General features: G+C 30.9%; 2 protein-coding genes across 3 annotated transcripts in view; both read left to right on the top strand.

Annotated features, from left to right (window-relative positions):
- LOC126768936 (forkhead box protein O) overlaps positions 1-26,566 on the top strand; it is a 71,294-nt gene extending 44,728 nt beyond the window's left edge. The window contains exons 3-9 of one of the 2 annotated variants that reach the window (XM_050487408.1): positions 10,306-10,488; positions 10,587-10,687; positions 11,646-11,891; positions 12,224-12,420; positions 12,555-12,742; positions 13,012-13,530; positions 23,172-26,566. In XM_050487408.1, coding sequence (XP_050343365.1) covers positions 10,306-10,488; positions 10,587-10,687; positions 11,646-11,891; positions 12,224-12,420; positions 12,555-12,742; positions 13,012-13,194 — 1,098 coding nt within the window. In that variant the 3' untranslated portion in view covers positions 13,195-13,530; positions 23,172-26,566. The remainder of the gene's footprint in view (positions 1-10,305; positions 10,489-10,586; positions 10,688-11,645; positions 11,892-12,223; positions 12,421-12,554; positions 12,743-13,011; positions 13,531-23,171) is intronic. The other variant, XM_050487409.1, reaches the window with a different exon arrangement.
- Positions 1-27,328, top strand: part of LOC126769018 (3-oxoacyl-[acyl-carrier-protein] reductase FabG-like) — a 134,884-nt gene that overhangs the window by 89,533 nt on the left and 18,023 nt on the right. The window lies entirely within an intron of this gene.

The following is a 27,328-nucleotide window of genomic DNA, read 5'->3' as shown; positions in this document are numbered from 1 at the left end:
TTATCTAAATTGGTGCGCTACCAATAAAGATCCGTCGGCGTCTGTCGTAAACCATTCGCCCCATACGCTTCATTATGGGACAAAGTTTTAGATATGATGGTACCGTTTTATTGTCCACCGATGTCGCGAGATCTCTATCGATAATGGGATTTGGTGTTTCAGTATCGGACTCGACGTCTTCTATTCTTATTTAACTTCGGATTTCATATATCCATCTTTTAGTGTATATTCAAATATTATATAATGTACATTTTCGTATAAAGCTTTGAGTTAATTTTTAAATAAAACAGATAGGAGGTTGGTCAAATAGGCCACCTGATGGTAAGTGGTAACCACATAGACAATGACACCGTAACAAATATTTTCAGACGACCTTGCACAATACTCTAACACTAAATACCATCGAGTTACACAAGTTTCATTTATGAATTTTCACAAAAGACATATTTCTCTGATATCAGACATATGATCAATTGCAACTCTAATATACTACTACGGTTCATTATAAGTGACAGATTGCGGAAAACATCTAGTATTTTTAAAAATATAGTGGTAAACACTACAACACTGAAATCACGGGCTTACTTTTGTTGAAACTCAGACTATTTATTCTCTAACATCCATGCATCCATACAATTCATTACTCGACATACATCTGACCCTTTTATATTATATATAATATTAATTCTTGAAATGAAAGAAATCCTAGCGCATGATAAAATCAACTGTCATTGACGAAGTCAATCTCGAGGGCAATAAACGTTTTCTTATAACGCTACAAATAAATGTTTCCAGTAAGTAATGAGTCCAACTACTAACACAATTTACTAATTCGATATAAATTACAATTTCAGTGGAAGCTAATGTGACTTTAGTGACTTGTCGGATGCATATATAAATTACAGTCGAAACTTTCCCATAAAAGGCTTAACTTCGACGACTACGGATATAAATGCACTCTTTCTAACGCAAAAGTCGTATTGTACGTGCGACAGGGACGCACATCTTTTCCTAATTGAATTTGTCATAAAAATTGAAAGTTTCTTCGCTACCAGGGCTACACTTTACGAACTACTTTTAATCCATTCTCTTTTGAAGGGAACTTCTAATTTATTGTGAGTGCTAAGTTTTCTACGAGTATTCTAGATCGTACTTCTAAGTTTATCCTTGTTCATCCATTGATGTAATAGTAATAATTTAATATTAAAGTTATTGTTTTCAATCTATGTTATGTTATATGAAGAATATGATATTTTTAAAGTAGTTATACATAGAAGTATATTTTTATAAGGCTACATACATACACACATACATTATTTTTATAGTATTGTCACGTGGTCTACTGACAAATAACTTGAAAAACAATTGCACCTCGAAAAAAAACTACTAATTGAAAAAAAATCAAAGAAAGTTGTGAAAACATTAACCATTTGTCTATTGTTAACTTATATTAATTGACTTTTATTAAAGTACTATTTATAATAAAAATAATTAACCGTTGTTAAGCGAAGCTTACTAAAGAGAAAGGTAAAGGTGAAATTCTTAACCAATAGACTGGAACTAAATCGAAAAGGGCCCATAGGCATTCGTGTTACATTTTGGAGCAAAAAATTTTAACTTACTATAACTAGCAGAGTATAAAAAATGGTTCTTAAAATCTACAGCAACTATATACAACAAGCATCCGTTAAGACGTTTTTTCATTTTACTTATCAACAATATGTATAAATGAATTTAAAACGAATTCATTTTCTCACTATAAGCATTGTTGACAATTTTTCAAATGTTTTTTTTTTTCAAAAATATTCAATTTTCTCATAAACAATTAAATCTGGTTTTTGTTACAATTCTAGGAAAGAAACTATTCTAGTTAAATCATATTCTATAAAGTGTATTTACAGCAAAACTAGTCTCCGCCTGCGGCTTCACCCGCATGTGATGGCAGGGCGTGTTAGGTTAGCCTGTGAAACCACACTATGAAAGAAAGGAAAACTTTTCCTTTTCTTTAGAAGTATCTCCATAGATTCGCCTTTTTGCCACTTTGTAAAGCAAGGGCTTCACAATTTTTAAAAGTTAAGGTTTTCTCAAATCCGTTTTCATAATTTTATTGGCAGGCCATAAGTTATATAAATTAATATAATAAACCGTTTCCATAGCCTAATCTTAGACGTGATTTTATAAGTTTTACGCAATTATAGAGTTAATTTAAACAAAGCAAGTGTGTTTTAAATGTACTGATTAAACTCTTTACGCTACAGGGTACCCATTTGTTTCCCAAAATGACACATTTCCAAAATACTTTTTTAAATGCAGAAACTTATTTTCTCTAATAATTCACTAATAAATCAGTTACTGATATACTTGCTCGACATACTTTGTGACCGTTTGGTATGACGGAACTATTTCAATCTAACTTTTAAGATTATCACTTTCACGTTTGCCTATCTTACCTGCTTAGAGGATGCGGCTGATGTACACTAAAATATAGCTTTATATCGCAGTGAAAAAGAGGTTTCAACACATTATAAAATAAGTAATTACAAAATAAATATTTAACCTCTGAATTAATTAGGTGTTATAAAGGCAAGACATATTTAGCTGATAATGTAGATACAATAATAATGTATTATATATATATTTTTATATGTAGATATATAAAAAAAAAGTTTAAAAATTATTCATGTGTTCATATAAAGAAATGGAGTGTCAGTGATCAATTAATAAGACATAGCGTAAGTGCGCTTGAAGTATTGAACTAGCATTACAGGATTGGCGTCGCGGTGTCGCGCTTTCCCCCGCTACCGAAAAAAGTTGCAAGTTGCTGGGCGGCGCCGGAGAACATTCAAATTTATCGATTGTCCCGCGAGCCTCATTACGCCATCCCTCAAAACATACCCACTCGCTAACCTAGCCCTTCTCGAACACTATAGCTACATTACTTTTTATTCTCTTTCGACGCCCGTATCCTTTTTTCATCGGCAGTTATTATTGTCCGTTAAACTTTAAGTGCTCGGCGGCTAACTTTCGATGTCTTCGTGATTTACGAGGCGTCATTTCCAAGTGTTTTATCGAGCATAAATGTAAGTTCGCTACTTGTTGAGATTAAAGGTCGGATCTCCCGATTTGTTATCGTCTTAGTGGGTCAATGTTTTATTATCAATTCGCTCCGAATGTAGATTTCGCGTTTGTAGAGTGTTAAGTAGAAGAACATATATATCTCACTGAGGAAGGAGGAATGTCGTCGAACAGTAGTTTCGCATCTCCGGGTGGTGGGGTGGGGGGCAATGATCCATTAATCTGGCAGAAGCCCATGTGGCGCCACCGACATACCTGCCGACGCGACGCGCGGACGCCTACCTAACGACACAGATCGTACATTACACCATGTGCAAATATGTATGAAATTATTAAGTTTACAAGTCGATCCAGCTTTAGCCGTCATGACATTACATTTTATATTTAGAAAGCATTTTATTATTATTTATTATATTTATTATTTTATACAATGGATACATTCTAATTTTATAATTCTAATAAAAAATATATTTTATAAAAACGTATTATTTTCGCGCTGCATTTTTGATAGTTTCTGAGTATGATATTAGTAAGCATTCGTAGGCCCCAATTCTCTTAGTGGAATGTGTTACTTATCCTCCCGATGTTCTTCAAAGCACGACTACCTTACTTTATTTATTGGTTCTTCTATTATTACATACATTTTTATTTCTATTTTACCAATAGCAGATCTATCAAATCCTCCTATCACAAGGCGAGAAAAGAGGTCATCGACCTTCTATCATGATGCATGTCGTTTACTTGTCAAGTAATCTTGTCTCGATAAAATTTACCGAACGTTTCAGAACATAGCACAAAAGTGACATTTGAAATACGAACACCCCTGAATTTAAATGCGAACTCACACGATGCATCACGTCACCGAATGCGGAAACAGTGGCGTCGCCTGCCACCCATTCCACGAAAATCTGTCGCCATATTTCAATCGTTGAATTGACACATAGCTTTTCGAAACCATAAACTTTCACGCGAAAACTTTAACCTGGCATATTTACCTTAGAAATTCCTTGGTACAGATAGCGCGACTTATTTGACGAGTAAAAACTTATAGATAGGTCATGTTCCGACCGGTGTGGAAGTTTTCACATAAATTGGCGGTCATTCGACGCGAATATGCTGACTGAGGGAGTAACAAATATGCCAAGTTAGGTTGTTATAACGGCGATATGTAAGTTTTGTGATACTTCGCCATTAAGTTTATGGAAACGACAGCCGAGATAATATCGCACTTTCTGAAAGCTTTGCGTAATTCTTTCCTATACTGTGCCATGTCTGATAGGTAGCGATATAATCATTAAAAGATTAACATAGTATATTACTATCGAATGGATGAATCATGAAATATCTAGTTATATTTTGAAAAATTCAAATTTAATCTTTCAAATGGTGACCCTAATTGTAATTTAATTAGGGAGCAGTTTGATCGCAGCCGACGGAACGACAATGCCGCGTTAAAATGATTAATTTTTGTGGAACCGCCGAAGGTGGCCGCGAGTACTTCTTCTGAACCGACGATTAATCATGTTCCATGCAAACAGCGTTCGCACCGGCATTGTACGAGGATCCCGATATTTTTTCTGTCTTACACAATACCATTAAGAAACTGCTACCGCTAGTTGGTCGCGCTCTTCCCACCGTCTCGTCGAGCCCATTGAAGGATTGAAAAGGTGTTTGCGTTTCGTTACAAGAAAAATAGAACACCCCTCCGTTTTAAAAAATTTTTCGTCATCACTTACGTTTCGATAGTTATTATGGCGAAAATGAAATGTTTTAATTCTCCATCGTCATTCAGACACAATGAATCTTACTAAAGAGAATTTTATTCAGTCATTCTTTGTTCATTGAAAAGAAAGAACCTTCTAAAGATCCTTTTCCTCAATGCAATCTGATGCATGTTGTTTAAAAATAATTTAAATTCAATATTAATAAATAAAAATCAAAAAGTTTCTATGTTATGAACTATAACATAACTATAACATAACAATTTTTGTTGTCTATCAAAATAGTTTGTAATTAAAATAAAATATTAAGATCTTTGCGGAGTCTTTTGCTGAATATGCTTGTTCATAAAACCAAATTTTTAGTTATTTCTTCACTGTATAGGCCATAAAATTGTTAAATACCAGAATATTAATTTAAACGACTTTATTTAATGTGTATAGTATTATTTTATCATATTTATTAGTGTAAATAGTTATATATACATATATGTTTGCTGAGTCTTGAACATAAATATTAAGAATAAGTTTTGGTGTGTATATATTTTATAGAAAGATTAACCCAGATTATATTTTTAAAATCTCTTTCATATTGTTAATTAGCGAAAAGTCTGCGTACAACACAACTATTATATTTAGATCTTAGCTATTTTCTGTATTATGTTTGTGGTGTATAATAAAATATAAAAATAAAACATTCACATCATTTCGAAGGAATACGAGTTTAATATTAAAGAACAAATTTTTATATAAACAAGGTAAAATCTAAAAAAAATCGATAAATGTCTTATTTCCGATAATAAGGAAGCTAAGGAAACATACTTAGGATCTTATAATTTTAATCATTAAACAAATTGGCACACTACGAAGCGTCTTAGGCGGGGTCAAGAGCGGCGGCTGTCAGATTTAGATCTGGGTTCTCGCCAACAACGCGACCGTTCCTCCTCAGCGCGTAAACTTAATTTTCTTTTTATTGCTTGAGCAATTAGTATTGCTCGTTTAGTAAATAAAAAAACAAAACGCTTACGTCCTACCTATAAACGTTGCTTAGCAGCGGCTGTGATTCAATTAGATGTATGTGATTGGAGGTAAAGAAGTATATATTGACTTCTTGTTATAATGAGCTCTTGATATTGAATAAATAAGCTCGTTACTTTATTATTGTATAGTCTTTATTTGAATTTGGTATTTATTTAATAGTATTATTAAACTTTTTTTATTCTTTTGTTAATTTTACTTATAAAACCAAATGTTAGCTATATGGTTTGTTCAAAATATTTATTTATATTCATCGTGTATAAAATAAATACTGTCGGTAAGATAACATTTTAGATATAAATGTGTTAATTATTGTTTGTACACTGTAACTACATAATTTAATATATTTTACAAATGTCATAAGATATAAATAAAAATTTAATCTTCTTTGCTTTTAGTTACACATATTCAATGATTTTGTAGTTTAATTTACCTAAAAACGCAGTGGTTTATTCCCCTCTGCTATTCTGCAATATTTATTTTGATACATACGGAGCATGACGGAGCAACTGTGTGATAGTTATCTTACTTACTCATATTTTTTATTATTATAAATAAACGCGTATTTTCGCGGTTTCTGTATCAAATATATCATATCAAATAATTCTTTATACAAATAATTATAACCTTTAAATCGACATGTTATAGTATTAAATAAAAGCTTAATCTATCTTAATGCAATCATTGTTATCACATCTTAAAAGTCAAAATATTGTATTTTTAAAATACAAAGTATAAGAATTATATTATGAATTTGTTAATTCATAATTTCATACCAATTTACCTTTTAATAATATTTAGGCTTGCATTAAATTTGTATTTTTAACAGTGAAATTCTCTTGAAATACAAACTTAACATACATTGTTTTTAAAAATCTTTAAATTGTAATATGAAATGATTCGGAATGACGTATTCAAATTGTCTCTACAGATTCCAACCTCGATTCAATCGAATTACGAAAATTTCAATGTTTTATTAAGTTAAACTTTGCTGCGGTGGTAGATCTAAGTGAATTTATTTATACTTAGTTATCGTCTTTTGGAAAAGTCATCTTGCTAACGTTTCGGTAAGTTGAATAATTAAATTTGTCAGTGTCGGTTGACACGCTGGTGGATTTTCTTCCGAATTTTCAATGCTGTCACGTCTGACTGCCTCCTCTTTGCTCCATTCTATTGTGTTATCGTGATTCTCCGATTTGAATTATTTATTGTACCACTTCACACTAAATTTATTTGTAAAGTCTTGGTTTTCCCTAAATTTAAACTTATTCAGAGAATACATAATGACTGTCCAAGTTCTGCGAGACCATATAGACCATACTGATAAGCACGGAATATAATATTTTTATTTTAATTACTTTTATGTTACTTCAAGTTTATATAAAGACTAACAGGATTTATGCAAAGAGTACTTGCACTACCTACCACATTAAACGAAATAAAGCACGTTGCACGTTCTATATTCTATTCATCCCGTAAACGTTTTCAATTTTTGTATGCGCATTAATTTGAATCTGACGCAATTTCAGCGACAAAACACACATACTATTTTCGTGAGATAGCAGCACTGAGCGCTTTCTATCGACTGTATCACGGCGAGTGCTCTGAGGAATTATTCTCTCTAATTCCTGCTTCCCCCTCCTTCTTAAGTCTACGCGAGCTGGTTCTCGATGTCACCGCCTAACTGTGACATCAATTCTATCGCGAACAAAGAAATTTGGTAACTCCTTTCTTTGTCGCACTTCCAAAAAATGAAATTCCTTACCAGCTCACGTGTTGGGACTCCTCTTACAACCCGGTTTCCTTCAAATGAGGCGTGAAGAGGCATCTTGCGGGCCGGCAAGGCGAAGGCGGCTAGTGCAGAACGTTTTTCCCGTCTGTACTGGCCGTCGTCGCGTTTGGACTCTACTACCACTTGCCGTGTCAGGTTGAGTAGAGTCATATTATATCCCGGCGAATATAAAAAAAAAAAAATACCACGGGTATACGAGTACCTATATACAAATGTATTTGAAATTTAACTTTTGTGCCACTTTAAAATTGAAATAAACAAGAAAATAAGGTTTTCTTAAAAAAATATTTTTTTTAAAAACAAAAATCAATATTTAAAAATTTAAGTTTTATAAGTTTTTTTAATAAGAATAAATTTAACATTTCATGTTTGATGCAGATAAATAAATTATCCGAAAGTTTAAATTATGAAAACATTACAAAAATGAAACTATAAGGTGCTATATTATAACGTATTTTGAAGGTTTATAATCCGTATCACCATGTGTAGGCGTAGTATTGAATTATTCAATACACAATCGTTTAGACCATTCCGTTTCCACGTTTCTTTTATAAAATATTCTTCGCTCGAAGGTTAAATTTATACATACTACTTGTAATGAATAAAGAACCTTGAAATAATATTTATTTTAGTTTTTTTGTGATATGATAAGTCCCATCTTAGTAGAACCATAGATTATTTTAATGAATCCAAATTCAAACTTTAAACTTGCTTGAGTTTATTTATACAATTAATGTTGTATAATCAGTTAAAGTGCATGCGACTTAGTGTCTACTTGATCAAAGTAAATTTCCTTTTTGCGTTACAAACATTACATGTAGAAATACAGTCAATTCGACGTCGAAATTTTCCTCTCTTCGCGAAAGCATAAACCTTATTCTTTACGTTATTATATATTTTTAAGTGTACTTCTAGAAAAATGCATGTTATGTTATGTAATAACATTTCTTAGAAGTTAGTATAGTATATATATATACATTCGTAAACAAAACCTAAAATGAAAGGCGTTGTTGTAAGTGATAGGTATATTTATTATATTTGTGAAAATGATTTGTATTGCTTTTTATTGCTAATCCGCTGAAGCCGTAAACCACGGAAATCATAAGCCATTGATTTTGAAGATTGTGTTACACGATATTATAGCATGGAAATTCGACAAAATTTAAGTCGCTCAAGCATTAAAGGGGACGTCGACGGAGACGGTTAATTCACCCCATAAGGGTCGCTGCGGCGCCAAAGATCCTACCGTACACGAAGTTCTAAGTACGATCTCGCATGAATCTTGTCTGCGTCTGTAAGTGAACGTTACTGAATATAACATTGAAACAAATGCAAAATATTTTTTAATTTTACTCCGGTTGATAACTAATTCTGAAATACTTTTGATCGATTACAATGCGGTTTCACTAACAAAATAAAAACAATAGGTTTATTTATTTAAAATTGTTTTAATATCATAATCAAGTAATGTTGCATAAATACTGAAAACACCTTACATTGGAAGTATTGTTTGAAGCAAATACTAAAAAAAGACACATGACCTAACTACGAGTAAGCTATGTTACTCTGTTATTATTGATAACGAAAAGAAAACAAAATATAACTGTTAAATAAGTGGCAAAAAAAAGTAAAAGGTCACAATATGTGCGTGTTGTGAATATGTCCGTGATATCAGTCTCCCTTCTGACAAGTTATACGATTACTTTTATTCAAACGTCCCAATTATAGTAGTGGAATTCTTGGTAAGGGCTTCTGGCGACAAATCCATCAGATACTCGACAGGCCATTTGTTGCGCGCTTTTCACGCTTGATAAATCGCGCGACTTGTCCACATTTAGTGGATTTATGTACGAGTCCAATTGTTGTACATTATTCGTAATTGAATGCAGAAATACATTTTGTCTTATCAGTATAACGGTCAACGTTTAAATTTGGTCGATTGCGTGATGTTGGTTATAACTGTCGTTATTATTCGAAAAGCCACGGCCTCATACTATTGATACGGCTCGTTTAAAAGTCGGATCATGGTCTCGTTGAATATAAAATTTTCCATAGTCAAAGAGAACACAGTATAAATAATGCGTTTCAGGATAGTTTTGAAATAACTTAAAATATAAAGCAACATGCATTTTGAGTCAATAATTTTGAGTACGGATTTTATTTAAGCGATTATTTACAAATTTAAATGTTGTAGATTCATGCGTTTGTGGTTAAATTTATGCATTCCAATATTTCACCGATATTTTCGGCTAGATACTCGTAGCATTCATGTTAAATAGCGCGTGAAAACAGTAAACTATTCCTTGCTTTACAGAGCACTTTTTTAGCAATTTTATGATTTAGCTTGAAGTTCCACGTATTTACATCGGAATGAACGATACGAGAAAGTGGCAGTTCTCACAGGGCACGGCGAAATTATTTACGGTTTCTTTTATTGCTAAACTTCATTCGTTGCTGTGGTTGCTTTTATTCCTTCAACGGAAAAAGTTGTGAGGTTTTATTACCGGTGTGAGATAGGACACGTTATTGCACTAACTTTGAGTTGGAATTAAAATAGATTTTTTGTAGTCAATAAAGAAGATCCATACACGACAATATTATTGACTTAAAACTTTTATTAACTCTATAAATACTATGTATGATTTCGGAACAAGTTTAACAATGTGTGGTGATCTGTTACAGAACTCGATCCGGCACAACCTGTCCCTCCACAATCGGTTCATGCGGGTCCAGAACGAGGGTACAGGCAAGTCGTCATGGTGGATGATTAACCCGGATGCAAAGCCTGGCAAGTCTGTGAGAAGACGTGCTTTATCGATGGAGACTTCAAAGTCAGAAAAAAGAAGGGGCAGAGTTAAAAAGAAGGTAAGATTTATCACTTGGAAATAGCAACGTTTACTCGGATTAAGTAAAAAAAAACTGTTAAAAAAACAAAATATTAAAACGTTATTTTACATGTACAGCCTGAAGGATTAAGAAATGGAGTCGCTGCTGACGCTACGCCGAGTCCGAGTAGTTCAATATCCGAAAGTATCGACACTTTTCCAGATTCCCCGATACACAGGTAAATCATATAAAATACAACCTGCTCGCTCTTAATGGAAATGCAAATTATAGATGTTTCAAGAACCTAAACTAGTTGCTTCAAATAATGTTCCATCAGATGTTTAAACGTAAGGGGTGATGTATGGCATCAGGCCAATTATGTAAACGGACATGACCGTAGTGGACTGCGATACTAATTTGACGTTAAATACATAATAATTTACATATATAAGTAATAAAATTGCGAATTCTGCCAAGTATTTCAATGCATCTATTATTTACATTTACAATTTATGACTCGCATGAGAAGTTCACTTTACGCACACAATAAAAACTACCGATCGACATAACGTATCGTTGACCACGCTAATAAAATTGAGTTATAGGAATACTGTGACTTTGTGATAAAAGGTTTTAATTCATTCACGACCATTAGATGATGAGTTATATGGATTCTGAATCTCGTCATTCTCTCCTACATTAAACATTTTTATTGCCGAATATACGTCAAAATTAGGAACATAATTGATATTTATATTGAACATTTTTTTTGTTCTATGACCTCGTTTGAAGACGAAGTCCGTAACATTTCTTATCAAATTATATTCTGTCATACTTAGCACTAATAAAATGTTTCCTTTCTGACCATTTTACCCGCTATGATGATCGCTTCATTTGGCATTCATTTTAGCGGGCCTTGATGGAGGCATTATTTGCATGTTATGAGGCATAGATTTGCATGATGTCTATTATACTTTATGTGTAGGTTTATTTTTAGAAATAACTAGGTTCTAGTTCAGTTGTTTTTTCTGCTAAGAATTTTCATTATTTGCTTTTCAAGCATCGATATATCACTTTACAGGACACACTAAACTAATATTTTATTTTACTTTTTTGAGTCAATTTTTTGATAATTGTATATCGATACTTGATAATATATATATGTATTTCTTTTACGCTTTTTCGCTTTGCCGTAGCAGCAGTTTTCAGTTATCACCGGACTTCCGTCAGAGGGCCTCGTCCAATGCGTCATCTTGCGGTCGGATGTCTCCAATACCTTCTTTAATAACTTCGGAGCCAGAATGGGGATCAGATTATAACCCTGTAGGAGACTTTGTTTCGACCAGTGATTTCTCTTCAGCCGATTATACTCAAGACCAAGACCTAGCAGGAACTCTTGCCGATTCAATGAAACTACACGGAACAGACCCTTTTCTAAATACGTAAGATTTTAAAATTTATACGTTTAGGCTAGGTTCAATTTATTTGAGCGTCATGTTAACATGCGAAAGCGATCCCGTGGCGTTCCTCGTTAAGACGGAAAGGGTACCGCTGGTTTTTTAGTGGGTATTCCGATGTTCGGGGCGCACTCGGCGCCTTGGACACCGGCGAGCCCCACATACCCTCCCACTGTTCCCGTGGGGTAAAAATGTTTACTTTGTCTAAAACGCCATTTTAGATACTGCTTACTTAGATATGTAAGCGCACTAAAACAATTGAATTTAAGATTTTAAGGCTTACATCAGAACTTGTTATATATGGGTTGCTTTATCAGGTACGTTCCCACAACTTCGTCATCGTCATCGGGTGGAAGCTATCGATTCGCGTACGGCGCTTGTCAGCAACACCCTCATGGCGCCTGTGCCTGTGCGTCGTTATATCCCGCACATCCCACCCATCCGCACCGACACGCGCTAGACCATTTTGTAAGACCATCGCCACCTGCCGATCCCGCTGATATTATGCTTACGGGCAAGTATTTAATTTTAACCACATAATTAATACGAATAATTTTGAATTATTATTTTTCACGAATGTTAATTAGATATTGACTGATGTATAAATTAATTATTATGTTTAAGTAATAATATACCTCTTTACATTAGAAAATAGTCAGACACAAATGGTGACGACGGCTGACCCTACGCTCATGAACGGTGGTGTAATGGTGCAGACAAGTGCCGTGGGCCCCACAACGGTAATGGGGCAGATCATGGGAGCTCTTTACACTGGTCTCTCGGAGGACTTGAATATTGAGACCTTGGAACACAACTTTGACTGTAACGTCGATGAGGTACTTTTACGCAAATGTTTTTGCTTACCATTGGTCAAAACACAAACTTATATAATATGAGATCGTTTCTTTAACTAATGTTATTTATTCTTATTAAAGTTTATATAGGTTGCATGCGCTATGTTCATATATTATAAATACATTGAGACAATGACACCATCATAAATACATTAAACAAACATTTTTCAAAAATGAAATCATCTAACAATTATTTATATTTAAGTGACAAAGTTCGTCTTACACTGACAAAGGTTGTTTGGTTCCTGCAGGTCATACGACATGAACTCAGCATGGACGGTACACTAGACTTCAACTTTCCCCAACAAAATACGGCGATGGCGTCCGAAGCGGAGAGTCAGTTCGTAGCCCCTGCACCACCGGTGCCCACAACACTCTCAGGTGGTGGAGCTCCCCACACCACCTACTCCGGACCCCCCTCTTGGGTCCACTGAAAAAAATTAGTTACCTGCTTATATGTTGAAATATGTAAATGCCATATTCAACACATATTTATCTTTTACGACACGACATACGACACAAACAGATTCTGTTCGAGTTGTTAATTTTGCATATTAGTCGAGATTTTTGTTTATCATGTTAACTAATGTTAGAATTTTATTTAGCGTTAATGTTAAGCCGGCCGCTGCCGATCGTTGTTAAAGTGTCAATTGTGTTAGCGTAGGTAATAGTCGTAAGCTAGGTGGAAGCTTGTGATATGAATAGTTTATTAATAAGTAGAGGACCGAGGAGGGGGGCATGTGATGGGACCTTATCCTGTGATCAAAAAGGTAATTATATATACTTTAATTTATACAATTGCGGTAATTTACATTGCTCCACATTGATTTGTTAATTTTTGTAGTGATTTTCTCTGGTATACGTGCCTGGTATATTATCGTAATTTTCTGCATTAAGATAAGTAAACCGTACCTATAAATATAAATCGGATTGGATATAACACAATCTACCTTATATAATAGAACTACTAGTAATAGCTTTTCTTAGATTTCACACTTTAAAAATAATACAAATGGTATGTTATAGATGCATTAGCTTAGTTGGTTTAGTGTCACAAGTGTAAAATTATATATAGTAATAAAATGTAACACTTGATGATGTACTACTTGCAGCAGTCAGTACAGTTGCAATAAATCCTCCGAAATATCTGCGTTAATCCGCCCAAAGTTTCCAGTTGAGTGTCCAATAACTCAGTATCAACGGTATCGCTACTAACAAAACTATAACTTTATTGTTTCGTTAAAACAGCGGATGGCAATCTGACCCCATTTTCGAGAGTTAAGACTAAGATAGGAGAATCAGAAGTTTAACGTTCGTTTTGCAATTTTTGTACTCTTGGAACGCGCTTGTATTTATTGTAAACTACTATATTTATGTAAAATCAATACATGTACGAACGCGGTACATGATAAAAATATTAGTGATAATTTTTTCTATTTATTATTAATTTAAATAATCAAATTTTAAATTTAAAGTTTTAATAATAAATATTTTTAATTAGTGCAAATCTCATATTGTGTTTGTCAATACGGTCACCATTAAAATTAAATCAAATTGACAGTTGTTCATTATAATAACAAAAATAGTAGTATTTTATTATTAACAAGTATTTTTTGCATATATTTTTTTCCATGAGTGCAAATATTACGGCGTTTTATATTTCCTCTCTTTGTACGGAGATTATGACACGTGACCTCCTTTATTTATGAAAGAGTGTAAGGAGAAAAAAAAGATTGACGGTGCCCGAATTTTAGCTGCCGGCGTATGAGATGAGTTTGACAATATAATATGAAAACAAAGCATAGAGTACACTTTTTTTTTTCAAACATAACATGAAATATAACTGTGCAATTACAGGTAGTAAAAATTACTTTAGTAATTGTTGTGAAAGTATAAAAGAAAAAAAAATATCATAACTTATAAGCTTGAAAAGTTATTTAAAAATAAGTTGACTTTTTAAAACATCCAGTTCTATTTTTACATTGATATAACGGTTTTTATATTTATTTATTACCGTTCGCATGTTCGCAGCAAATACGCTTGTCAGTCCTGACCTTTAGGTCTCGTAACGTTTGTGTGCAAATTATATTTGGTTATGAATAAATAATACAAAGTTGAACAAGGCATACTAAAAAATCGTCTGATAACTGACATGGTCAGAAATAAAAGTAAGAAGATATTATTTTTTTTTATTTCAGTGTTTCATTTTATTATTTGCAAGTTTTGGAGCTTCTATAGATAACGTTTCGATCAATTAGATTAATTTCTAATAACTACGCTTTATATAAGCAACATAATATAGCCCAAAATATAAGCTGGTGATTTAATCGCGTAACCAGCAAAACAATGCATTCGCAAAGTTTCATGAAAATCGTTTGTCATTTGCTTACTGGTATGAATAATAATAATTATAATTAGATTGCGATTGAACGTGTTTTGCGAGCACCCGTGATTCAATTTCACTACTGAATGGTCCTATTTGTGCGCTAATGAGAGAGACCGGAGCCAGTAATTAATCATATCATTTTTAGCGTAAGCGTGCCCGCCGCTTAGAGTCGAGCGATCAGCTTCAAATAATGGAATATCACGAAAAAATTCGCTGAATACGTCGCTAGATTAAACCCGCTTCGATAATGACTTGTTTTTTAGGGTTGCAAAGAATACGTCTTCAACAGGCGGTGAGGTTTTGTTAATTTTTTAATTCTTTAAAGTAAGAAGTTAATGGTGAATAAGACCTCAACCAACAATTTAAGTCATTAATTTCATATATATATAGCGGTCATAATTCAATTAGATATTCAAATTAAAAATACTTTAAATTAAATAAATTAATTATTTAAATACGTGCTTAATGACTATTTCGGAAATGAATCAAATAATATATTTTTTATAATAATGTAATACGAAGACGAAAAAGAATGGTGACATCGGTCAACACGACTTTTATAATATTAACAAGCTGATTTTCATAAAGAGTCGTTTAAATTTTTGAACTCATCCCGCATTCCAGTCGGCTAGCGACGTAATTAGGTACGGACCCACCTTTACACACGATTTCACGGCACTTGTTAAAAGTTTTCAATTGCGTTACGAGGGGGCCTTTACACGGAATTTATTCATTATATTCTTGCCCCCCACCACCCCCTACTTAATAAAACGCTTCTTTGCTCTCTTTTTATTTCCTCTTTCCTCGGTGTCCCCTTGTACTTAAGTATTTTAAATATTTGCCGCGTGGCCTCTAAAATGAGTGATGAATTAAACATTAATTTGTATTTTTTTTTAGAATTTATTATATTTTTCTGTTAGACAATTAACTTTTATCATTTTTATTTTAATATAAGTAATAAATATATCACATAAATACGTAGCGTGTAAAGTATATATAATACAGAAAAAAATATTGATATAAATTATGGATAGCTAAGTAATATTCTTTTTCGTGGTTGGTGTCAGCTAAAATAAAACGACAAACCACAATAACGGATAACGGTCTCTTTGATTAAGTGCCATTACCGTAAATCAAGTCGTTGTCATTGGTCATAATATCGCAGATTTTCGTCGACACACCCCCTCCTGTTACTTATTATCTATAATATTGAACTTATTAAAAGTTAAGTAATTCAAATTTAAGACCACATCTAGTAATAAAACTTGAGCCTGTCTTCTATACGCAATTTACATGTTGATGTCTTTGCGCTGTCAATTTTAAAAGTTGTGTTTCATGTTTCGCATTCAAATCAAGTCTGCTGGATGAAAGTACCATATCCAACAAGTTGGCTATTTATTGTTTGACAGCTTAGTCGACTTTGATCGGTTATTTAAATGAAGCCAACGCAGTTATGGCTGTCAATTTTGTAGGGATTTTTATACGTAAAGAATTTTCTACGATGCTTTCTTATAAAATAAATTATTTTGTCAGATAAAATTAATTTTTTTTCTGATTGCCAATTAATGAAATGTGTAAGATAATCATTGTATACTTAGTTAATAATTAGTATTTTCTTAAAAGGTTATAATAGTATATATGTCAACGTGTAAACCTATTAATTGAGCAGGTAATTACAAGACAAAAACTCTTAACAAGTATTAGTTTTGTAGTAATTATTACAGCAAAATGACAGTTGATACTTAAAAATCTTTATATATGAATTATTATTAAGTACTTTATATTTTGTGTCGGAACGAATGTGAAACGCCGAAGGATGTAGTGCTTTAAAATTCTTCCGTTAGAGTGTACAAGTTGAGTAGTGACGGATCTGTACTGCTGAAGGTTTAAGATTTTTACGGAACGTCAAATGTAAAAAAATATAACGAAATAAGGGTGATCGCCATAATGTGGTCGAGAAAAAACGAAACAACGTGAACGTTTTCACTGGTGGTAGAGTTTTCAGCAAACTCGTCTGGGTAGGAACCACCCACTCATCAGATATTCTACCGCAGAACAGCTGTACTTGGTATTGTTGTGTTCCGGTATAAAGGGTGAGTGAGCCAGTGTAATTACAGGCGAGGGACATAACATCTCAGTTCAAAGGGTTGGTGGCGCATTGGTGATGTAAGCGATGGTTAACATTTCTTACAATGCCAATGGTTAATGGCGTTGGTGACCACTTACCATCAGATGGCCCATATGCTCGTCCGCCTTCTTATTCTAAAAAAAAAAGGTTTTATCAGAAAATGTTTAATATGGACACGTTTTTTTCTATTGAATAATAAATAAATTACTATAATTATAATACAATATAAAATTTATTGAACAAGCGCTAAATTTATTTGATTGATTGTTTTTCTTTAATATACAAAACAAAAAATAAAAAATCACAAAAACTGTTTATTTTTAAATTCCAATTTAGATGAAGTTTGTTTTGTCTATTGTAACTTTCTTTGTTTTGTCTATTGTAAGTTTGTTTGTTTTGTCTATTGTATGTAATAAATTCAATGTTTATTCAAAGGATGCCTGTGAGTGAGAGCGTCCGATTATCGTTTATAATAAAAAAAACGACTCATGGACATAACAGTTTGCCTATGTATAGTTCAAATGATTATTTATTAAGGTTTTTCTAATCTAAATAATAATTTGATCCTCAAATTCAATAGCCACCTTAAAGATTAGCAGGGAGACTTATGAAGGGCAAGCCAATATTTGTAAACATTTTAAAATTTAGATTCAGATTATGTCTTTATGTATGAACTATGATTAGTTATTAAAAAACTTCAACCTGTGCACTTGAATTTTCGTTCATTGCTTCAAACTTGTTTGTCCGTAATGACACTTTGTTTTAAATGATATTATTTAAAGTTTTCCAACATTTACATGAAGTAGGAATATCTGCAAAATATTGCAAATAATAGGAAGTTTGAGAAGATCTTTAATCAAGCAAAACACTCAAAACCTCGCAAAAGCTTGTAAGAACGCTTCTTTTAATTTGGTAATGTGTTGTTAATTTAAAAAGCAAATATTTGTTATTTAGTGTGTCAATTTCTCTTATGTTAACTTTAAATATCACAATATCTAACAAAACAATTAAATTTCTAGTATTTGTTAGTCATTAGAATGAATATCCTAAACGATTTATGTAAGCATTTACTTACGTACAAGAGACCATGTTCTAAATATGTTTACGAGATTGTTATTATTATAAAAAAATTCACTCGAAAACAGTTTTTAAGTTTTACTATATTTTAAAAAATAATTATAATAATTATTTATTAAAATCATTTTAAACACCGTTTTAAACATAACTTGTACATATAACCAAATTATTTTAAAATCATAATAACCAATTGTTAGGTTCAGATTTGTGATTGTAACTACATTGCGATTCAAAAACTTAAACGACCTACTTGTTATTGTAATATTCACGGCTATCTTTAAGTTTAGTAAAACGACACACGTTTTCATGTTTTTATATAAAATGTGCATAATTTCTTTATAGAACGTGTGCAATGTGGCGAACTGGGCGTTGGGCGTATTCGCCCCGCCTTCGTGCAACAGGTACCCTAACCCGCCTCTCTAGTCCACAGACGTTTACGAAAATACTAACATCGTTAAATACTATTCTGTAACAAGAAATATGATTATACATTTTTGGATAACTTTGTATATACGAAGGTAAATTATGTGATATATTCACAGTAACATGAATAGATGGAAGTGGTCGCTACACACGAAGTTGAAAGCAAAGGTTTTTAAATTGTCAAACGATAAGTTTTTTTTATTATTCTATATAATATTTACCACCACGTTCAGTAATATGTGTAAGGAAATTTCCTTACACATATTGCTGAACGTGGCCCCGCTCTTAATTAACACTATACAATGTTATTACATAATAATCATTTGAACTGTAATTTTGATTTTACTGTAAAGTTGATTGTTGTTATTTTTAGATAATGATGTACACTTTAAAACAGTATCAGCCGTTATTAAATAAGAGTATAGTCTATTCCATTGACAGGAGTAAAAGTAAACAAGTTTAGGATAACATATTTCATGCTAATTTGCTAATATTACAGTTCATGTATGTTATACACTACAAACAGTTCTTGATTAATAAATATATCTTTAACAATAATATAACACTATGACAAGTATCTACTTATATCTATTTCATTTCCGAATTTCCATAATAAAATTACCAATTCCATCATCTCCATTTTATCACGTATCTACAATACAAACCATAGATTATTTTAGATCTCGAATATTCGTGTCATGACAAATCAAGATATAAATTTGTTTGTTCTTGTTATTGTTGCTAATATTGCCAACTATAAACCCTACGAAATATTTTAATAATTTAAATACTGCCATAATTTATATAACCTAAATAAAATAATTAAATTTAATTAAAATGTCTACAAATTTTAATGTAGCCTTGGAATGTTAACTCTACTATAAGAACAAAGAATAAGAAACACGATTACATTCATTCGATACAATATACCTTTTTTTAAACCTTTTATTTAACTTTTGCTTATAATTTTATGTCACCGTTCTTTCATTAGTGTTGTTATTTTTATTTCTCTTTATTGTTATTGCAACAATCAATGAAATAAAAAATGTTATCAACGCCTACTCCTACTATATCTCGTATTGAAAGCGAAAGCCTAATGGTAAAACAATAAATTATTGGGAGAGTCAATAAACACATTCCCTCTTTTTCTGCTCCATTTAAATACTATAAAAAATCGCATAACTGAGTTTTAAACGTGATATTTTTTTTATTGAAATAAGAATAATATTGTAAACAATATTATGTATTATGGATAAATTAAAAACTTCTAATTCATTTGATTAAACACCCAGACAAAGAAATGAACGAAGTTAAAATAGGCCTGAACTTTAGGGATAACTTAGAAAAGCCGCCTAAAAATCCTGTTAAATTGAACCACATTTTTTTTCATCTTATTGCCATGGATTTTCGTTTTTAATATTAATACACTTAGATGATACTATTTAGTCATTATTTAATGTTTTTATTTAATCAACAATGACTACATGACCTCGTTTTCGATTCGATAGGTATACACATATTTAACACATAATATGCAACAACATACATGACCATATTATAATAAATAAACATATAACGTGTACGAGTACACGTTATATAATAGAATAATGAAAAAAAAGTAAAGCCAAGTGATATAATATAATTTAACAATGAAAATGTAAAACATCTAGCATAATAGAAAATGAAATACATTTGACCTACATATATAAATAACTAAAAAATAGATAGAAAATCCTTTTCCAATCGACGCGCCGTAAAGGAAACGCGCCCTAAATAACATAAAAGTTAAGAGGTCGGTTTCAGTATGAATAAATTTACGCCACCGCCCCCTCACCGGAATTACTCGATAACCAACGGCGCCTATGTTTTATAACCCATGACATCCGAAAATAGATTTATCGTCACACGATCTACGTACAAGAATTTTTAAAGATTTTTTTTATTTTATAGTAATTTATAATATTACTCAGGTGTTCAAATCTTCTAAAATACTATTTATTTTATATAAGTATTTGACTTCTTTAAATTTGATTAAAAAAATCAAATTGTTAATCGGGTAATAAATGTTTTGGAACCATTTAAAAAATAAATAGTTATGTGTAGTTGTAAGTATATATACTGGTGGTAGGGCTTTGTGCAAGCTCGTCTGGGTACGTACCACCCACTCATCAGATATTCTACCGCAAAACAGCAATGCTTGATATTGTTGTGTTCCGGTTTGAAGGGTGAGTGAGCCAGTGTAATTACAGGCACAAGGGACATAAAATCTTAGTTCCCAAGGTTGGTGGCGCATTGGCTATAAGCGATGGTTGACATTTCTTACAATGCCAATGTCTAAGGGCGTTTGGTGACCACTTACCATCAGGTGGCTCGTCCACCTTCCTATTCTATAAAAAAAAAATATAATCGAATACTTATATGAATTCATGTACTCTTGTAAATTCAAAATACATTAAAAAAAAAAGTCAGTTGTGTTCACTATATTCTAAATACTATTTTATGTTATGTTTTATACTATTTTATGTCATATATTACTATGTTATAAACATGCTTGATAACGTTATTTGTCTTTTGGTAATCATAATTATTTGTAAATCATTGTATAAAACTACAAAAAATATTATCAAAATTTCCAACAACGGAGAAGGAATATGTCCTCCTATGTTGTTGCAAATATGTTCAAGCGAATATATTTTATTTTCATTTTCGAAAAATCATGTCGTATATAAGGCCTTCGTTTAGACATGTTTTATGTTGGGTTTTATTTCGGGAAAAGTCAATTATCTACATCACATATTAAGAGACGCGCACTTTATTCTGAGCAATGAACGGAGAGAAAGTCCGTTACATTGCTGAATATGCGACAGATTTATCGTGGCTCGGGGTGATGTTACTTTAAATATATGTCGATAAATATAAAAAATTGATTAACCTAAAAATTGAATCATTAATTTATTAATATATTTAACGTCAAACTTAAAAACTCTTACTTTAATTTAAATTGATGCTTATATGTTTGCTCTTTTTTATTATAATTTAAAAATATCTGAATACGACATTTACTAAAAAACCATTTAGGAATATTATGAACATTAGACGATTATGGTCGCTTATTAATATTAACGAATAATTATTATGAATTCGAGACCATCCACTTACTAATTCAATTGGCTTTGCTTTTTTATACGTTGTAAGTTTATAAGGTAAATTAATCATTACGACATATCGATACACACGTTTGGGCTGAATACTTTGTACAGCACTATAAGGTCGTCACCTGGGATGCGGGACGCGGGGCGCGCAGACTGGCGTCGGAGCGGCGGGCAGGTTACGATTTACTCTCAACCAACTCAGCAGAAACTCTAACTGAGAGAATAGCTGATAATCCATATCCACAGTCGCTGCGTGGGAATTAAGTCATGATGTCGGTGACGCAATAGCTCTGCCCTATTATTAATTATATTTCCTTATACTCATGTAGTCTTTACCGAATAAAAAATCAGATAGCATTTAATGTGGTTATTTTAATGACTACAATTTTAATGAGTTCTGGGTTACCATTATTTATATAGAACATAGGTACTTTTCTAAAGGTTATGAACCTATATATCTAATGCAACGTTGTTCTTTTTCAACAGTTGAAATCTTCTAAGAAGATCATAAAAAAACTATTTTTTTATAATGAATTATGTATTATTTTTCATAATAAATATAATGACCTAGAAAAATGGATTATTATTATTAGTGGGTATCTGTTTCTATATATGTATGTAGCACATCTTTGATGTAAATTATTAAGTTTAAAATAGATACATACGGACCTTCCAATGCAACTGTAATTGTCAAATCTTTATGTCTGGTAAAAAATTGTTGCAATCAATAAATTCAGTAATTATTTGTTCTTTGACTTCTATCGACAAGTAGTAAAGTGAACTATGGGTTCCCGACTATTTTTACCCGTCTTATTGCATAAAACATATATAACGGCTAACAATTTAAATTGGTCGCATTATCATTGTTTGAAACTGGACACCAATATCTAAACGTCAAAATTGAGAGTTATTACTTTTTGTTAAAAATTAATATTAAGGTACTTAATTAACATATATGTAATGATAAGATGTAATGATAGAAATACAATTGAAAAAGAAACCGGCGCCTACAAACTTGAAGGGAAACTACCAGCCATTGCAAATCAAAATATTAATGTGATTCAATTACATTAATCACCATAAATATATAATTTTTAAATAAATATGTATATATGAGTCTTCAGTTCAACATTTATTAAAGAAACATTATATATTTATATTATGCATTCAGCGTTAATATTTCGCCCAAACATTTTAGTAAAACTGCCAACTGTATATTAAAAATACATATGTTATTTGTTTCAGATTTAACTAGGCCTTCATTGATGATGCTGTCCTCTTTCTGAAGAAATTTTAAACCGTGAACAATTAAAGCAAATTTTTGCTACGAAAATTGTTGCAAAGTGAAAAGTTGACATTAAAATCTATTTTATTGGGTGATAAATGTTAACGTAGTGCGTTTTATATTTGAAAAAGAACTGAGGTAAAAGTAAAAAAAAAAATTGTTTGTGCGTGTATATTTTTCTTATAAATATATAAGAAAAAAGGTGAATAATTTGTGAATAAAAGTTATATAACTATGTATATATAATTATTTTATATGGCACGAATTTTCTGGACTACATTTTAAACAAAAATAGTCAATACAAGGTGTTTTTTACCTGGTATGGTCGTCCGAGATCACAATCGAAGCCCTTATTTATGTACATTTTAATAAAAAAATACCATATAGGTACTTCAATTGATTCTTAAATGTTTTATGCGGGCCAATTGTATAAAATTAAGATAACTAATTTATAGGATGATATATAAATGTTATTTGTATTTAAAATTAAATTAAGTACACTTGCGTTTTAACAGAATCAGTAGTTTCAGTATTTGGAATAAAATTAAATTTACGAAATAATGAACATGTTTATTCTTATTTATGATTGAAATTAATAAAACGTAATAGTAGAAATGTGAAATATAAATAGTTTAGTTGGTTAATATGATTGTATCAAATTAATTTTAAACATATCGTATCAATTATTAATTTTACAAGCTACAGGTTATTTCTTATTTTGATCAATTAAAAGGAAATCAACTTCAACGTGGATGAAATTCATGTACATAAAAATATATCAGAATGAACGATTTAAAAATCATGTATAAAAATGTTGTTCAAAAATTGTCATAGTATAGAAGACGTGTATTAACATAGCGATGAAAAGCACAAACAAAAGTCAATATAGTCAGATCTCTAGTCCCAAATAATAAATATTTCGTATAAGCTACTTCTTCAACTGTAGTAGATATTAGCTGTTGTAGTGGCGAAGACTTTCGCGTAAAATTACTCGAGCAAAGCTAGTTCACTTTGTAAATTACTTCAGTGGACTGTTTGTGATAGATTTATCAAATAAGTGTTCAATTTAGAAAAATAAATGTTAGTCAATTCCTGTTATATTTGACGTCCATATAAATGTATATTAGTGCACAAATTACTTTTATACATATTTTGCGGATGATACCTATAGTTTTTTCTACATGATGTTCCCAATCAATCATCAAATCAAATAGTTATATATTTTATTGTGAAATGTTATCCGCTTAATTGCCGCTTTTTATTCAATAGCAATTATAACATATTCAATACAGCTGATATCGGTGCTATAATTAATATTTTAATGAAAGATTTTGAACGCTTTGTTTTTATTTTAAATAAGAATGGACGAATAATTAACTTCCAAAGTAGTAACGCAGTATGCTATAATTAAATGCTACGTGTATTTTACTTGACCTTAGAAAACTTGGGACATCGGACGTTTTAGAGTAATATAAGTTTTAACATAATTTTATAGAATCTTAAAATAGATAGGAAATTTGTAGTTTTAATTAATATTTGACTTTAAGTCATTTATATTTTTAATGTAGTATTTGTTTCCTTATTTTTTTAATTCATAGTAACCATTGCCAAAACAAACATATTATCTGTAACATTGTGTAACCATTATTATTATTATCGTATTAAATTAATTAAAAAAACTAAAATTAAAATGTATAAGATGATCGGTTTTGGTGGTATCTCAAATAGGTAGGAAGAACGTTAGTTAATTATTATATCATATGGTTGTTATGCGTAATATACATTTAGAAAGTATATGAGCTAAATCTTGGTGTCAATCCATATGGTCAATTAAGTATGGACATGTAAATGTTTCACGGTTAGAATTAAACGTGAAACATCGCATTATGGTTGTAATGTGCTTTTAATCTTAAGATTGTGGAAGAAAAATGTAATTTGTACAAATTTATGAAAGGTTTTAAGGATTTTCGTAGCATTATAATTATTAAAGAAATTCATACTAGTAACAAAAATATAACTTAGTTCGATCACATAGAAAATTAAAATTATTTACGAAGGTATGGCGGCTTAACTTTATTAAACAGTAGTGAGGTGACAAACTGATTGTAAGTGGTAAAAATAATTTACAATTAGTATATGTTATTTTTTTACTCATTAGGTACATAGTACATTTTAATTTCATAATAAATGAATCAAGACTATCAAGCCCGTTATAGTAACGCTATTGTCAACTAGTAGTGCTCTGTCAATGATGCCGTCTATATTTTTCGTTATTCAACGTAGATAACTATTTTGAGCAATATAGGCTTTGTACCTATATAAAGTAAAATAATATTTATATTTTGTTAATACGATAAGTAATATGAACATAATAAAAAAGCAAAAAGTAGTTAAAGAACAGATTTTAATGGATAAACATAAATTATTAGTAAAAATAGTCAGAGCAAAGTTAAATACTGTGAAAGATTTTTTTTGCATAGTTGTTCAAGAGGGTAATTTAAAAAAAAATGGAAAAAGTTGTGTATTTATTGTTTTTGGATTTTCTATGTGATTAGAATATATTGTATTACTAGTATTTTTGTAGACAAATTATATGTACGATGTATATGCTGTTGTATTTAAAAGGACTAGGGACATCATGATTACAATATTATTACTTAGAATACAAACTAATTCTGAGCATTAATATTAAATTTAAAAACTAAACATGCTCAATAAATGTACATCATGAAGTCCATTAAAAATTTTCATTAATTAATTAACCTTTTTTTTTATATTATCTGTTCATTATTGTTTTCAGAATTAAGAAAGTTTATTGTTATTTTCTTTATAATATATGTATAATGTGATTTAAGTTGTTTAACTTAAGTTTTTTGTTATAACGAGTTCAATCGTTATTTCAATAACTGTAAGACTTTTTTGTATATTAATATAAACATATTAGATGTTAGAGCCTTAACTGACCTGCAGTGCTTATAAATTCATTATATCAACTGTAGTAATGATATTCGCGACGTATGTAGTCGTACCTATCTTACATTGCTTGTAGAATTGTCTACTAAATGTTTATTTTTATATAAAAAAATCATTGCTTGTTTTATTATCTTAAGATCAGGCACGCCAACCTACAGACATCTAATAATTTTGCAAAACGTTATAAATTATGTAATATTATCTTATGTTTATGACGTAACAAATTGTTTTTGTTGGTTGCTTATTTTTAATGAAACAATTTTAAGACAAAATGTCAAAGAATTAGATAAGAAAATTATGGGTTTAAATGTAAATATATAGATGACAACATGTATGTTGCGATACATAATACTTATTTATGTATTAAATTTGTAATATTGTTTTCAAAATTTCATTGGCTGTATATTTCAACCTTTTTTTGTTCAATTTCCCTTAGAAGCAAGAAATGTTAAAAATAAAAAGTATGTACATGTCAACAGTTCTAATGACTAAAATAAAACAATAAATTAAAAAATGTATTTATTCTGTCAATAATTGATACAATGGATTCATATTCTGGTTCTAACATACCTACATCTAATAGGATAAATACTTTTTATTGCCAGTTGTCTTTCGAAAATAGTGTCCACAACGATTAATTTATTTTTTAATTTCTTTTACATGGATACCTAATTTTATTATACGTACAAATAGATGCAAATGAATAATCGCTGACTAGAGCTAGTTAGCTAATACTATGCCTATCAGTAGAAACTACATTTGAAATAGCACATGTCGCTACCGTTAGAGAAAAAGTTATTAGGTATGAAAAATGAAGCTTTTACTTAAAATTGCCGAAAGTTATGTATTACTGTATTTTTTATTTATGAATCTATTGCTTTGAATATTACGTAATATATTAGTTAGTATTATAATAGTCGAGGGAAGATATAAACGTGATATTTAAAAAAAAATACAATTCGTATGATATTCTGGAAATGCATTATTTTCCTAGTTTTTGCACTAAGAGTAACGATAGCTTTTTAGATATTTTTTTATGTTATAAACTACATTTATCAGAACCAGCTCGTGTCAAGTTAAATAATAATAAAAATGATGGTATATTTCGTCTGTCGGACTTAAAGACTAACTATGTATTAGGTAT

The sequence above is a fragment of the Nymphalis io genome, chromosome 6 (assembly GCF_905147045.1).
Source record: "Nymphalis io chromosome 6, ilAglIoxx1.1, whole genome shotgun sequence".
Taxonomy (NCBI): domain Eukaryota; kingdom Metazoa; phylum Arthropoda; class Insecta; order Lepidoptera; family Nymphalidae; genus Nymphalis; species Nymphalis io.
This window is presented reverse-complemented; position numbering and strand designations above follow the sequence as displayed.